Genomic DNA, 13,448 nt, shown 5'->3' with positions numbered 1-13,448 from the left:
ACTTCCGTGAGCTCCTGCGAGAAATCTTATCCAGCAAGGACTGTTTAGCGGTGCCCAGAAGGGAGGCTGGCTCCATGAAGAGGAGACATCCTGTGATTCTCACGAGCATCTTCTGGCACACAACTGGTTGGAGGGGCAGGATGCTTGCCTGTGGAAGGTTAAACTGCCTCCATCTGCTTGCTGCTTTAGGCTGGGCATGAATTGTTCCGCTTGCAGTGGTGCTTTGTTAGTTGGCTGGCAAGTTTCAGCGGTGCTTGAGAGGGAGGTATAAGCTAGACCTCCTCAGCCTCTGTTGCCTCTGATTTGTTTACATTTACTCATTGACTAAGTGTAATGACATCTAAGGTAGGCATGTTGAAAAGAAGATGGTAGAAAGTGCTACATTAAAATCAGAAGTACCTGCTTTGTGATACCCATTACAATAAATGCCGCACACTTATCCTTCATCTTCACTTTGAAAAGTGCATTTTGAAAAAGCAGAATGGCACAATACTCTGTTCAGTCTGGAAATGTGTTTTGTGCTGTCACTGCAGGGATGAACCTCTGTGATGGCAGGCAGGGACAGGCTCTGCCCTGGGCACCAGCCCCATATGTGACGGGGCCTGCAGCAGTTCTGCAGGTCCAAAGGGCAGATTGGACCCTATTGATCAGGCTGTACATTTGGGCTGGGAGTGGTGGAGGGTGCTGAGTGTGGCTGTACAGAGCCTGCTCCTCCTCCTAAAACCCACAAGACTTTTTGGAGCAAATCTTTTCTGGCCACACCCTCCATGGGCAGCTTCGCAAGAAATCCATCCTCTTGTGGGGGGCTCTTCCTTCTCCCAGCCTGAACAGTTCACTTCAGAATGTAAATGCTATGGATTCCCAAAGTGGCTCCAGGTGCCACAGAGATCACTTCTTCCCTTTTGTTTAAAGACAGCGGGGAGGGCGGCTCTGGAGATCAGATAAATCAATGGCACCATTTGGGAAGCCACTGCTTTGAAGTGAACTCCAGGTTGTTTCCTGCTGTAGGATGGAGGATGGTGGGAGAGCCTACACTGCCATTGTTGGCTGGGCCTGCACGACCCTGTGCTTGGTCTCCTGCGTGGCCGCCTTCTCGCAGGGCGCCAGCCTTTCCGCCTGCAGCGACATGATGCCCAGGCACCTGAGGGTGCAGCTGCACAGCTCCAACAGCAACTACGTCACTGTCCACACCAACATGTCCTTCTTCTTCCCGGGAGACAAGGTGCCAGGTAAGGAACAGCTTCTCATTCCTGCATCTGAAAAATGCATGGTAACTTATCTCAGTGATGGAATTAATCTCTGCGAGGTCTGGGCAGAGGGATAACTGCTCTGAGTGAGCGACACCTCTCTTGTCACGAGGACATATTTACAGAGGAATTCTGTTTGCAGCACGGGTGCTTTGGGTGGGATTCATTTATCTCAACTGTGTCCCAACCACACCAGACAGACCTCATTACATGCAATGGCCCATGAGAGGCACCTCCAGTGCGTGAAGTCACCTTCCCAGCCCCTCTGCAGCACTCGAAGGGGTCTGGGTGACTCACCTGACTCTTGGGCATGGTTGGCAGCATTCCCTATCTCTGGCATTGCTGCTCCTCAGGCAGATGCAGACGGAGCTGAGGCACCATTCCCCAGCTTGGCCACTTGCCCGTTCATCCCTGCACAAAACAAAACCCCTTTGAGAGCAGAACATGAGTTTTGCTCACATACAGAGCGGTGTCCAAACCTCCTTCCATAAAAATGGCTGCATGCTGCCTGGTCCAATGGGGTTAACAGCTTATCATCAAGGAGGGATGGGGGGGAAGTCTCAGGCAAATCCTGTGTGCAATTACACATTGCAAAACCAAAGGTAAAAGTCTGGCCTTCTGTATCTAGCATGTCCAAGACAGACTGTGAGGACAAAGACAGTAAGGTGTTTTCAGCAGTGTTGCCCAAGTTTGTTCTGGGAACTCCATTGCAGGCAATTCATTCCATAAAAGCAAGACAAATCCCTTTGTGTCCTGTGTTTTGTCTTCCAAAAGTGACAGTAAGAAGCACCCGGGATTACATGGGCTTTATGCTGCAAGCTCGCAAAGTGTCCAGCAACGAAATTGCTGGCACGTTCATCTTCCTGCCTCCTGGTTCCAAGCTGCTGACTTGTTTTGAAGATGGTGACACTGTCACACACTCAGACAAGTCACTGAAGAGAAACCTGTCCTTCGTATGGAAAGCACCAGACCAACCCATTGGAGACATCAAGTTTTTGTAAGGACATCCTGGTTCCTAATCAGAATTTGTGTCTTCTCAGTTACAGGCTGTCCAGCACAGTGGTTTATGTATCCTGAACCAAATATAGCTAAATACTTACCAAATGCTGCTACAGTATCCCAGCTGGTACATAATTCACCATTAATATCTGCTGCATAGTGCTGCCTTTTATTTACATGGTCACTGTTTTCTCAGAATAGATACCCTGGAAAATGACAGCTTAAGCATTTTAGGAAACAGAAATGCTAAGGCATAAAGAGAGAACTGTGACCATGTTGCCTGTCTTTGTAAATAATACAGCCCATAGGACTTCCTGGCTACAGGATAATCTTGTATATCACTTCAAAAAAAAAAAGACCAAAAAAAAGGTAGTTTTAAAAAAAGTTAAATGTAAACAGAATTACTCACAATAGAAAGAGAGCAAGCACTGTGTCAAAACTTGACATCTCTGTTTTGCACCAAAGTCCCAAACTGTCCAAGGAGCTTGGTTCTGATTTAGAATGAAACATCTTCTAAGTGACTGCCTTACAGGAAACACAGCGGCTTTTCATTTCAAAAGATATTAAATTGTTATATTTCAACTTTACAAAGTCACTTAGAAACTGCTTGGCCCGATCCTTGGCTGCTTCCCAAAACCTAAGTGCCCTGTGTTGTGGCTTGAGCATCTCATCGTGATTCAAGAAAAATTCATTGAAACAGAAATATTGCTGCTTGGAATATCCAAATTTTAGCCATTGCTTTATATCAGAAAATACTATTACAGTTTAAAGAAATACTATTAAATTCACAAAAAAAAACCCCAAATAAACCCAAACAAATCCCAACAAGACCTAGTCCTAGACACCCACTCTGATATTTCTTTCAAGTCTGGCCTTTTACACTCTGAGCTGATATGTGATAGACTCTTCCTTTTTATCCTGTCACAGCATCAGGAAAAGCCTTTTTAGGCTTGAAAATGCCTTCTAAGTGTCATCTGGTGCAGGAAAACCCAGGTTGGTTTCCCCTTAGATAATTCTCAGAAGCAGCTGAGCAATCTGAGCTGAAATTCTCCCAAAATCTCCAGCTTAAATAAGGCTCTTGGGGTGCAGTTAAAGGTTGGCCAACACAGTTTTGGCACCTGACAAAAAGCAGAGGATTAGGCAGGCTCAAATATCAGAGGGCTGAGAAGAGAGACTTTTTCTACCCCTTACCTATTCTACTGTTTGTACAAGTTACATTGGCTTGTTTTAATTAATAAATACCGCTGTTGTTTCCTTGCCTACAGAAGATTGTAAGCAGTGCTAGTCCAAGTTTTACAAATGTACTTCTATCAACATGATGAATGTAATACAGCTTTTAAATTTTTTTTAAGTTCCCACACATTTTTTGGCTGAACTTAATTATTTATTGAGTGGTGATTCTTCACCCCAAATCTTTCTTATGGGACCTGGTACCTTTTATTTGTAATAGAAAATATACGACAGGCTAATCCTTTAAAATACATTTGCATTGGTTCTCTCCTCAGATTAAAGCAGTCTTTGTGATTAGCTAAACAGTCAGATGTTTTATTAATGCTATAGAGCCAGTAAATTCTTGCCTGATTATGTTTTAACAGCATCTCCATAGTCCAGTCATACTTTGTTTACTGGGCAAAGATTGAATCTGCTGTTGTGGCTCAGGGAGGGCAAAACAACACTCTTGCTGACAAGAAGCCCAACGCTGTAGCCCCCACACCCCTGCAGGGACCAGCTGACCCTCACCCCACAGGTATGGTGAGCAAACCTTCTTGTTTCTTACCAACACCCCCTGCAGAATAGTTTTACAGCTTAGTCTGGCCAAGTGTCCAACACAAGTGGCCCAAACAAGCTGGAGGGATCCATTTAACTCCTGTGTCTGTCAAGGAGATCAGTGATGGCCATGGTGAGCTCCTTGAAGTGAAGGTGGGGGTCAGTATTTGAGGTGTGGGTCAGTATTTGAGGAGCCAGTTCAAAGGAGGGCACCAGAAAGTTAAATAGGGTTGCTACATCTTATGATTTCAAAGCAAATCTTAAAATACTTTACCAAAAATCTCAGTTCTTGAAGAGAAGGAAGTGCAATTAGCAATGTTGCCTAAACAGAGGAACATATTTGTCTCTAAATGTGATTATTGCCCTCCAGGAATATATTTATGCAGCCTCTGGTCAGTAAGATGCTCCAAGAATTTACTTATACCTAAATCAGATGTATTTCTCAGCATTTTTGGCATGGCACCAAGGCTGAGTTTTAATTATTTTTTTACTTGACTGTAAAAAAAAATTGGCCCACTAATTATTGTTTTACTTGACCAGTACATAGGCAGCAAACTTTGCTGCTTTAATTTCCATGTGAGTTCCCTCTTCAAAACAAGTGACATGAAAATAAAAGAGTCACTGTTACAAACCTTCCTGGCAAACCTTGGCATGGAGTGGGATTTGAAATAAACAAACCGAAGACAATAGACTTCTGCCTCTCTCTCCCTGATTTTTGTTTTGTCTCCCTGCTGGCCAAGGTCCCATCTCTCCTGCAGCTGCCACTGGCTCCCTGCTGCCTGCCAGTCCCACTGGCATGGTGGCAGCACCAGCACCAGAGCCAGGTTTTGGTGTGGGGTTGGAGACTCATCCTGCTGCTGAGCCAAAGCCGGCCCGGACTTTGCGGGCTGTGCCCGGCAGGAGTATCCGGTCCGGAGGCCGGGGGCTGGAGCCGTCCCTTCCCACCCAAGATGTTGGAATGGTGGATGCCTTGCAAGGTTCCCTCTCCCAGGACAATGCCTCCAGCTACAGCACCTTCAATGGGTAAATACAGGTGGTGGGAAAAGCTGTTTCTCCAGTCCTTGCGGGGAAGGAAAATAGTAATAGCTTCCCTGCAGATGAACAAGGGAAATGTAGGAAGGTGTCTGCATGTAGGAAGGTGTCTGGGGGAGGTGAGAGGGTGTTTGTTTGCTGGGATTTTGAGAAATAATCCTTTGGATATTGCACATGACAGACAGTAACAGGGAGAAAATCCCAAACTCTCAAGAACCCAACGCTGTGTTTCCCAGCACAGTGGGGGGTAGGTCAGGCGGTGGACGGATGTGATAAAACCTATCGACTGCTGTAACATTTTTCTGAAAGTGCATGCAACTATTCAGTGAAACAGTGAACTTAGCAGATCTATTCCTCCATCTGCAGGGAAAGGAAAAAAAAAGGAAGCAAAGCAATTATGAAATTTGGGCTGGAGGATGTCTGCTCAGAAATTTTAGAAGGTTTGGGCTGCATGGGCTTTCATGCAACATTTCATATTGTGGGTGAAAATGATGGGGATAGGAATCAATGATCAGGCATAATTCAAAATGCAGGTTGTATGATCCACATTAACTGCATGCATCCAAAACTGCTCTAAGGAGCAGCACTTCTTGGTGGTGTGAGCCACAGGTGTCACTTGCTAACCCTGCATTTCCTCTGTCCATATTTCAGAAGCATTGCCAGTGCTGCCACCCTACACTTGTGTTTGATGTGTACAGGCAACGGGAAGGTAAGCACCAGGGCTGGGGACACCCTAGCAGCCCATGTAGGTGTCATAAGTGGCTAAAACTACACTGAGACTGTTGAAAGTTTTAGATTTTTTTTCCTTAACTGGAAATTGAGGTTTATGTCTCTTTCTAGTTTGGGTTGCTTTTTTTTTCCTTTTGAGCCCTCTGGCTGGGTTTTTAAGAGGCCCACTGTAAAAACAATTGCTTTCCCTTATGTAGATGTGACTACAGGTTGCTGGAAATGTGTGTGCTTAGACATACAGGACACAGAATTAACAGGGTAAGTCAACTATGCAGGTGATGGAGAGAAGAAAAATACAAGGAGAAGAAAGAATAGACCTGGTTTCCAAAATGCTAAAAGAGAAAGAGAAATAATCTCACAGAAAATAAAAGAGAGAGGGGACGTACAGCACAGAACGAGCCAGAAATATTTAGGAAGGAGCAGAGGACAGAGAACAAGGAGAGATATGTACCATGAGCACCTGGCATAGCCATGGAGAGAAGTGGAGAACTGGCAGTAGATGGAAACCAAAGGGAAGGACGAGTTATTGCACAAAGCAAGATCAGAAGAGCATAATGAAACAAAAACACTGATAAATTAGGCAAGAATTGGGAGGAGGATGAAAAGAGAGGAGAAATGAGTTGAGACAGGGCAAGGACTTAAGAGGCTGTTCCATTTTCTATCCCAAAGTCCAAGTCCTGCTGCAAATCCTTACAGTATGGTGTTTGCATTTTAAGGGCAAGTGATCCCTACACATGCAGTCCTAACTTAGCCAGCCTGCTACATTATAGTTTGCAGTCCAGCCACTGGAAGTTTTCTATTTACTACTGTATTTTACTAGCACCTTCAGAAACCATCCCTTCCACAAGAGATGCTCTGACCCACCTCTACTTTGCTTCACAGCTTGCCAGGGCTCCTACCTCAGCTTTGTGCCCCTGTCACACTGTCTTGTCAGGAAGCTTTAGAAATCACTAATGATGGTAGAGGGTGAGAGTTTCTCTGGTGTAATTAATGGATGTGTGAAAAAGCCTGCTGGGCTGGACAGGCTGGAGAGGTGCCAGCTATTGAGGGCCAGATCCAAATCTCAGTGGAGCCAAATTAAAAACTCCAGTACATTTTGCAGGTTTTGGATGGGGGCTCAGGTGCATAGTGGGAATGGAAAAATTCATTGGGGGCCTCCTAAATTGCATGCTTGTTTCCCAGTTAGTCTTGGATGATACCTGCAGCAAAGCCTGAGCTGCAGAACTGGCATGGAGCAGCTGGCATTTTGTGACAGTTAAAATAAGGTGCATGGAACCAGACAGTGCCCAGGCTCAGGCAGGAACAAACATTCCCACTAAAATGGGTGTTTAAGCAACACAGAGGGGCATAAGACTGGCTGTGTAAACTGAGAAAGCAAGACAGGCTTTAGGGAGAGTTTATAGGTTGTATGTGAATGCCCCAAAACTGCTGATGGCAAAGGCCATCCCAAGTATGCCATGTCCATCCACTTCATAGCCTCAGAAGGGGACTACTGAATCCCATTGGGTCCATGTGAGCCTACACAGGCAGCTTGGCTGGGAAAATCACACCTGCTCTTTCACTGGTGCCACTCAAGGTGGGAATTGTTTATTAAGTGATATTCTTTTGTGATAATGATGCCTGTGAAAAATACCACCACCACCACAGGAACTGCAGATATTTAGTTAGACAAAGCAGTGACCTTCCTCTTCCCCTTTGCCCCTCCAACCCACACTGCCTTTGCCCCTGGGACCAACTTGGGTGCCTTGTTCCTCCCATGGTAACTCTGGTATGGAGGGTTGCATCTGCTTCATTTTCTAAAAGCTACTGAGTAAACAGGGAATAGAGAAGAGTTAATCTAAAGCCGGAGGGACACAAGGGCATCAGAAACAGAGTTGAAGTGTTCCATGAGGTAGGTAGTGAGAACTTAATCAGCCCCCTTTTCTCTTCCCTCACTGCACGTTTTGGCATGTTTTTGCTTTCAAAGGGCAGCACTGAGAGTGGGACCATCTTGAAAGCCTCCCTACATGTGACAGCGTCTCCCTCTGCCCTGCACGTACGCACTCACCAGGGCAGCCTTGCTGCAACCACAGCCTGGCCTGGTGATGCCAGCACTGTTGGCAATTTGTCCACTGCTGGCAATTTGTCCTCAGCCTCAAGGCAAATGGCAGGAAGAGAGTTGGCACCACAACCAGATGGGGCAGGCACCAGGGCTGAGGAGAACAAGGATGAGCAGGAGGCAGCTGGGAATACCCTGCCATGGGTGACCAGACCAGCTCCTGAATCTGCTGTTCCCGGGATAGGGGAAGGCCCTGGCAGAGGAAGCCGACTCCTTGCAGCCCAGCTTGGCATCCTCCTGCTCTGCACGGCCGCGCTGGGCCTGGCGCTGGCAGCTGCCGTGCGCTGTGTGTGTGCCCAGCAGTGCCACAAGCGGGCCGAGGTGTCCTTCAGCGAGCCCGACCCCGACGTCATCACCATCACGGAACACGGGGCGGTGATGCGCTTCCGAAGGACCCGGGACAACAGCCTCGTGCTGGTGCCAGCCCAGTGCAACTGGGTCAGCCCCTCGAGCAGCACCAGGAGGACCGTGATGATTTAGTCCCTCTGTGTGCTGCCATGCAGGCAAACAAACCCAAAGCAGCCAGTTCAGACAGGGGTGTTAGGCAAAAGTATCTAAACTACAGCTGCTGGGAAAATTGAAGCTGATAGATTGCTCAGTGTGTTACACTTACTGCAATTAATATTGTATATCTGCTCATTAGCTGTCACTGTGGCAGTGACACACACTTCTTCTGTTGCCTTAAGGGTGTAGCCAAAAATAGAAATTCTTTCTCTGCACTGTGGTATTGACTGCTGTTTAATCTCAGAAAAAAAGTTTCTAGTGTTGTATTTCTTTCTAGGAACTACAAACCCAACCATTCTCATTTAAGAGCTTACAGGTTTGACTCTGTGAACTTGGTATCCCTCGGATGACAAATATTTGCCACAAGATTTCAAGTTGCAATTTGAAAATAAAAAGCAATAACTCATTAGTGGAGGACATTGATCCCAAGAATGCTGAATTGATCCATGGAGTGAAACACAGGATGGCAGACATCAGCTTTTGGGGGAGAAACATGCCTCCTCATCAGGTGCAAATGGAAGAAAATCTTTCCTGTCCATTTGCACCTGATGAAGAAGCTTGTTGAAGCCTGACAGCCAACATTTATTTAGTCTTTTACTTTGAGTCAGCTCAGTGACACTGTGCAGAAACACAGACTGAGAAGTACCCTTCCCAGGTCACTTTGGAGATGTCCTGCAAAGGCTGCATGGGAAGTTAACAGCATCCTTGTGTTCTGAGTTTGTGCAAACTTCTCTCTGACCCTGTGGTTTTCCACAGAAGACCTCTAAAGCAACTCTTGGAAAACAGCATGATTCTGGACACTTCCCAAGAAGGAGAGGTGAAAACAGCAAGGGTAAAGTTTTATTTTACTGCAGCTTTAAAAGAGCCAGAAATTGACCTGATATTGACCCTCTTGAGATGTACATTTTAGAACCTTTCAGAGAGCAGGAATTGACCCCTCTGGTATCCTTTTCTAGAGTGGATCAGCTCAGAGCTGATCATTCCCAAGCCATGTAGTGGGGGACAAACTTACATTTTGGTGCTGCAGCCTAATTCACAGCCCATGGCAATCCCCCTGAACCAAGCAGATACTGACAGGACTCTGAGGGTTCACCCAGCCTTCCTGGTGACAACATCCCCTCTGTCAGGAGGGCCCTGTGGCTATCTCCAACTATTTCCCATCTCCATGCTGCATAGTCTGTCAAAGCCCTGCTCTCACATCCTCCCTTGCCTCACCACTGATTTCAGAGGAGACAGGTGGGACATGAGTTCTGCTCCAGCTCCAGCATGATGCACAGAGTGCAGCTTTTGCTAACAGTGCCTTCCATTAGCATTCAGAAAGAGCTGGTTTCTGACCATACTGCTGCACTGTGATTTGTGCTGCACACATGGACAAGGTTTTATCACCTTCACCTCTAGGCCTGGGCAAAAGAAATGAGTAAGAAAAGAAGTGTACTCACAAATGCAGCTTGCAGAGATGAGCTTGATGCTCTTAACCAGGGTACTTTGAAGAGAAGGGCAACTGCACCATAGCACTTTGCTGCAGAGAAAACAGGGGTAGTGCTGTAATTGAAAAGACAAAGTTTGGTTTAGGACTCAGAAGCATGCCAGGTGAATGGTTTTATATTCACTAATTGAGTTTATGCCCTACCTACTAGTAAGTCTCCAGGTTTTTAAGCACACATCTAGACACTTACAATGTGTTGAAGATTGCATGCAAGATGTTTTCCATTACCATCTGTATGGCTGATTACCTTGTCAAGTGAGCAGTTTGCCTTATCTCTCTCTTTGAATGACCACATTCACACCTTCCTCGGGAGGGGACCTCCGCTGATAACAGCCTATTGAATATCGGTGCATGACTGATAAGAACTATAACATCCCATTGTGAGATGCTCCGCCCAGAGGGAGGAGCCAAGCACTGCTACCCCATATACTCCAAGATTCTGAAATTGCAGTTTCAGTTTTTTTTCCTCCACGAGATTCCCCAGAGGAACAGCAGCTACCTTTTCCTCCTGGATCTTCAGAAGAAGACTACATCCTTCTCTACAGAACCCCCTTGCTCCAACAGAACCACACCTGATACTTCAGAAGACTGCAGCCACATTTTTCAATCAGACTGCCACTAGCACCCTGACCAACAGAGTGTCAGGGTGGGTTCTGACTCTGTCAGTGTTGTTCCAGTAGACTGTATTGTTTATTTTATTCTTTTTATTTCTTCCCTATTAAAGAACTGTTATTGCCTGCTCCCATATCTTTGCCTGAGAGCCCCTTAATTTAAAATTGTAGCAATTCGGAAGGGTGGGGAGGGTTTACATTCTCCGTTTCAGGAGAGGCTCCTGCCTTCCTTAGCAGACTCCTGTCTTTCCAAACCAAGACAAATGGCATTCCTCTCCTGTGTCATGTGCCTTAGAAAGAAATCATGTTTCTGTAACCCAGTGCAGCTAAACTGTGTAGTGACTAAACCAGACTGCATTCAAGTCATTGTTAATGCAGCCAAAAAAAATCCTAATTAACTGAGAAAATAGGTCAACAAATTCTTAAATATTTAAAGAACTATCACATATTATTTTGAAAAGTTTCTTATGATGGCATAGCTGTTTATGAATAAATTACAAATACCTGTGGCCTCTTTCACTGTTTCTCTAGGATTAATGTTACCAGACTGCTCTGACTATAAAACCAGAACCTTCCTCTCCTCAGCTCTTTCCCCACAACCCAGCACTGCTTCTTTCTAGGCTGACTAGAGCAAGGGAAGGCCTCATGGAGGTGTTTGATTGGGAGAGTGGCACTTCAACACCATTCTGCCTTCTGCCAAAATCTGCCTTCTGCTAAATTGATGTGCTCCAGTATTATTAGTAGTAAGACCAGTAATGGTGAGCTCTGAGGGATACAGCTCCTCTGAATTAGTAATGAGTTTTGCTACTTTGCAGCTCTCTTGGCTGAGACCTAAAGTGCCTGTGTCTTTTTCTTGACTTCTGAATGATCTGTTTGTTGTAGTTGCCATGACAGGTGGAATGGAGGTCTTATCTCTTCTTAATGCTGTTAAAAACACAAGCACTGGTTAATTTATTAAAAGGCACACCATTCAAACATCCCCATTCTTACTGATTTGCCTTATATGGAAATTAGTCTGTGCTCACGCTTGTAACAGATTTCTGAGAAAAAAATGTCAAAATTAGGAAAACAAAGGCACAAACCATTCAAATATTTACTGAAGAGACAAGTGAAAGGCTTGCTTTATTTCCCTCTCTAGGTGCACGACTGGGCTGGTCCCAGACGTTCTGCTGGAACTGGGATTTCAGTTCCTCAGCAGCTCAGCCTGCAGTCACCTGTGGGCCGTGCCAGGCTGGCATCCCTCAGTGAAGTGACATGGGTTTGGGTCAGAAGTACTGAAAGCAGCTAATGCACACCTATCCTGAGCCTGTCTCCCCACCAGCCAAACAGGCATCAAACATAGTTTTGGCAGTCAAAATGGCTATTGCAATGCTTGAGCTATTCTTACTCAAGAAAAAAAAAATAGAAATAACAAAATGTAATGTGGAGAGGTTGCACTAAGCAAGACAGCTGATCCAAAGCTTGGACATCACAGACATTTCAGCATTGGTTGAGTTGTCACTAGTAAGCAAACAAAGCCAGACATGCACCGATTTGGCCAGCTCCAAAAAGGGTGACAAGACTCACAGGAGAAGCCCCAGGGCCCTGTGGGCCCAGCAATCACAGTCAGCAGGGATGTGCCAGCTCAGACTCTCCCAGATCAGTGTGGGATGCAGCCCCAGGCCTTTCAGAGATCTTGGCCAGCCCTTTTGGCACAATTTCTGCAAATAGTCAGGACCACAAAACTAAGGAAGGCAACGCAGCAAGGTCAGGAACCCAGAGAGTAAAACATTCAGCAGATACCTGTGTTATTTATTCAGTCAGATTTAAATAATAATGACAAATGCCTTTAAAAATAACGGAGAAGCTGTAACAATTTCTGCAACATTCAGCTCCAAAAAGACAGCTGCTTAGCAGCAAAACCAAATGACAAAGTAGCAGTTTGACCTGCAAAGCCGGTGAGCAGCAGAACAGACCTCTCCCTCCTCCTGGCAATCTGGACCCTTTCACTGCCCCTGCCAGGCCCCTAAGGCTCACTGTGTCTGGACAGCTCCACAGGCCTCCCTTCCTTCCTTTGCCTTCCCTTCTCTCTCCTGCCAGCTTGTCCAAGGCAAGGAGAGAGCAGAGAAGGACTTGGGGAGTCACAACTTCCCTTGGACCAGGAGCTGCTCAGAGATCTCTCCCAGCCCCTTCCTGCCACGGAACTGCTTCCCCTCCACAGGTCTTGTCTTGGCAGCCCTCTTTCCTCATTAGTGTGTGTGTGACTCTCTCAATAAAACATTTTGCTACATGATGTATGAAGGACCGTGTCTCAAACCACATTTTACTGTATATTTAAGTGCATGTTTTGCTGATTTACTACTGTTCTAGAGAATGTCTCCCTCCCCGAGCAGGGCAGGCCCATAACGGATACATCAGCTCTGACTAATGATTATTAGTACATCCCAAGGTTATGTCCCACAATCAAATAATGTGTAGGAGGGAAGAGAGACTCCAGCCTGCTCAGCTGAGGACAAAGATCACAGATAGTCTCTTTCAATCTTCAGATTGCAATATCCATTACAGATTGCCACCTTCTAATGTCAAAGTATAATTTGTTGTTGAGAAAATGTGTTGCTGTTCCAAAGGTGAGTCAAAGATCAGCCTGGCTGTATATCAGCGCATGTTGATGTACATTAAGAACTGACGGCCAGGTACCAAGGACATCGGGCAGCTGGAGCAGAGGGAACGGCAGCAGACGTGACTCGCTGATCCTTCCCGTACAAACACACGGCCCGGAGTGGGAAAATATTTAACCCAGTCGAAGTGAGGTGTCACCAGTAATTGCCAGTGTCTAAGGCAGCCCCGACGCGACGGGTCAGAGGCGGCGGCTGCCTGCAGCGGTGTCTGCCCGTGCGGCTCGGGGCAGGAATCGCGCATTCCCCGCATTCCCGGGCGGATCCGTGCGGGCCCGCGGGATCCATCCCCGGGCATTCCCCGGGGCCGCCCCGCGCTCC

The 13,448-nt window shown here is 46.3% G+C and overlaps 1 protein-coding gene across 1 annotated transcript in view; it reads left to right on the top strand.

Annotated features, from left to right (window-relative positions):
• Positions 1-8,732, top strand: part of REELD1 (reeler domain containing 1) — an 8,807-nt gene extending 75 nt beyond the window's left edge. The window contains exons 2-7 of the mRNA XM_014311968.2: positions 1,009-1,229; positions 2,022-2,244; positions 3,842-3,993; positions 4,754-5,036; positions 5,697-5,754; positions 7,741-8,732. Coding sequence (XP_014167443.2) covers positions 1,010-1,229; positions 2,022-2,244; positions 3,842-3,993; positions 4,754-5,036; positions 5,697-5,754; positions 7,741-8,352 — 1,548 coding nt within the window. The 5' untranslated portion in view covers position 1,009 and the 3' untranslated portion in view covers positions 8,353-8,732. The remainder of the gene's footprint in view (positions 1-1,008; positions 1,230-2,021; positions 2,245-3,841; positions 3,994-4,753; positions 5,037-5,696; positions 5,755-7,740) is intronic.
• The last annotated feature ends 4,716 nt before the right edge of the window (positions 8,733-13,448 follow it).

The sequence above is a fragment of the Geospiza fortis genome, unplaced genomic scaffold (assembly GCF_000277835.1).
Source record: "Geospiza fortis unplaced genomic scaffold, GeoFor_1.0 scaffold11, whole genome shotgun sequence".
NCBI classification, from domain to species: Eukaryota; Metazoa; Chordata; class Aves; order Passeriformes; family Thraupidae; genus Geospiza; species Geospiza fortis.
The sequence above is the reverse complement of the archived record's forward strand: the minus strand, read 5'-3'. Positions and strand labels throughout refer to the sequence as shown.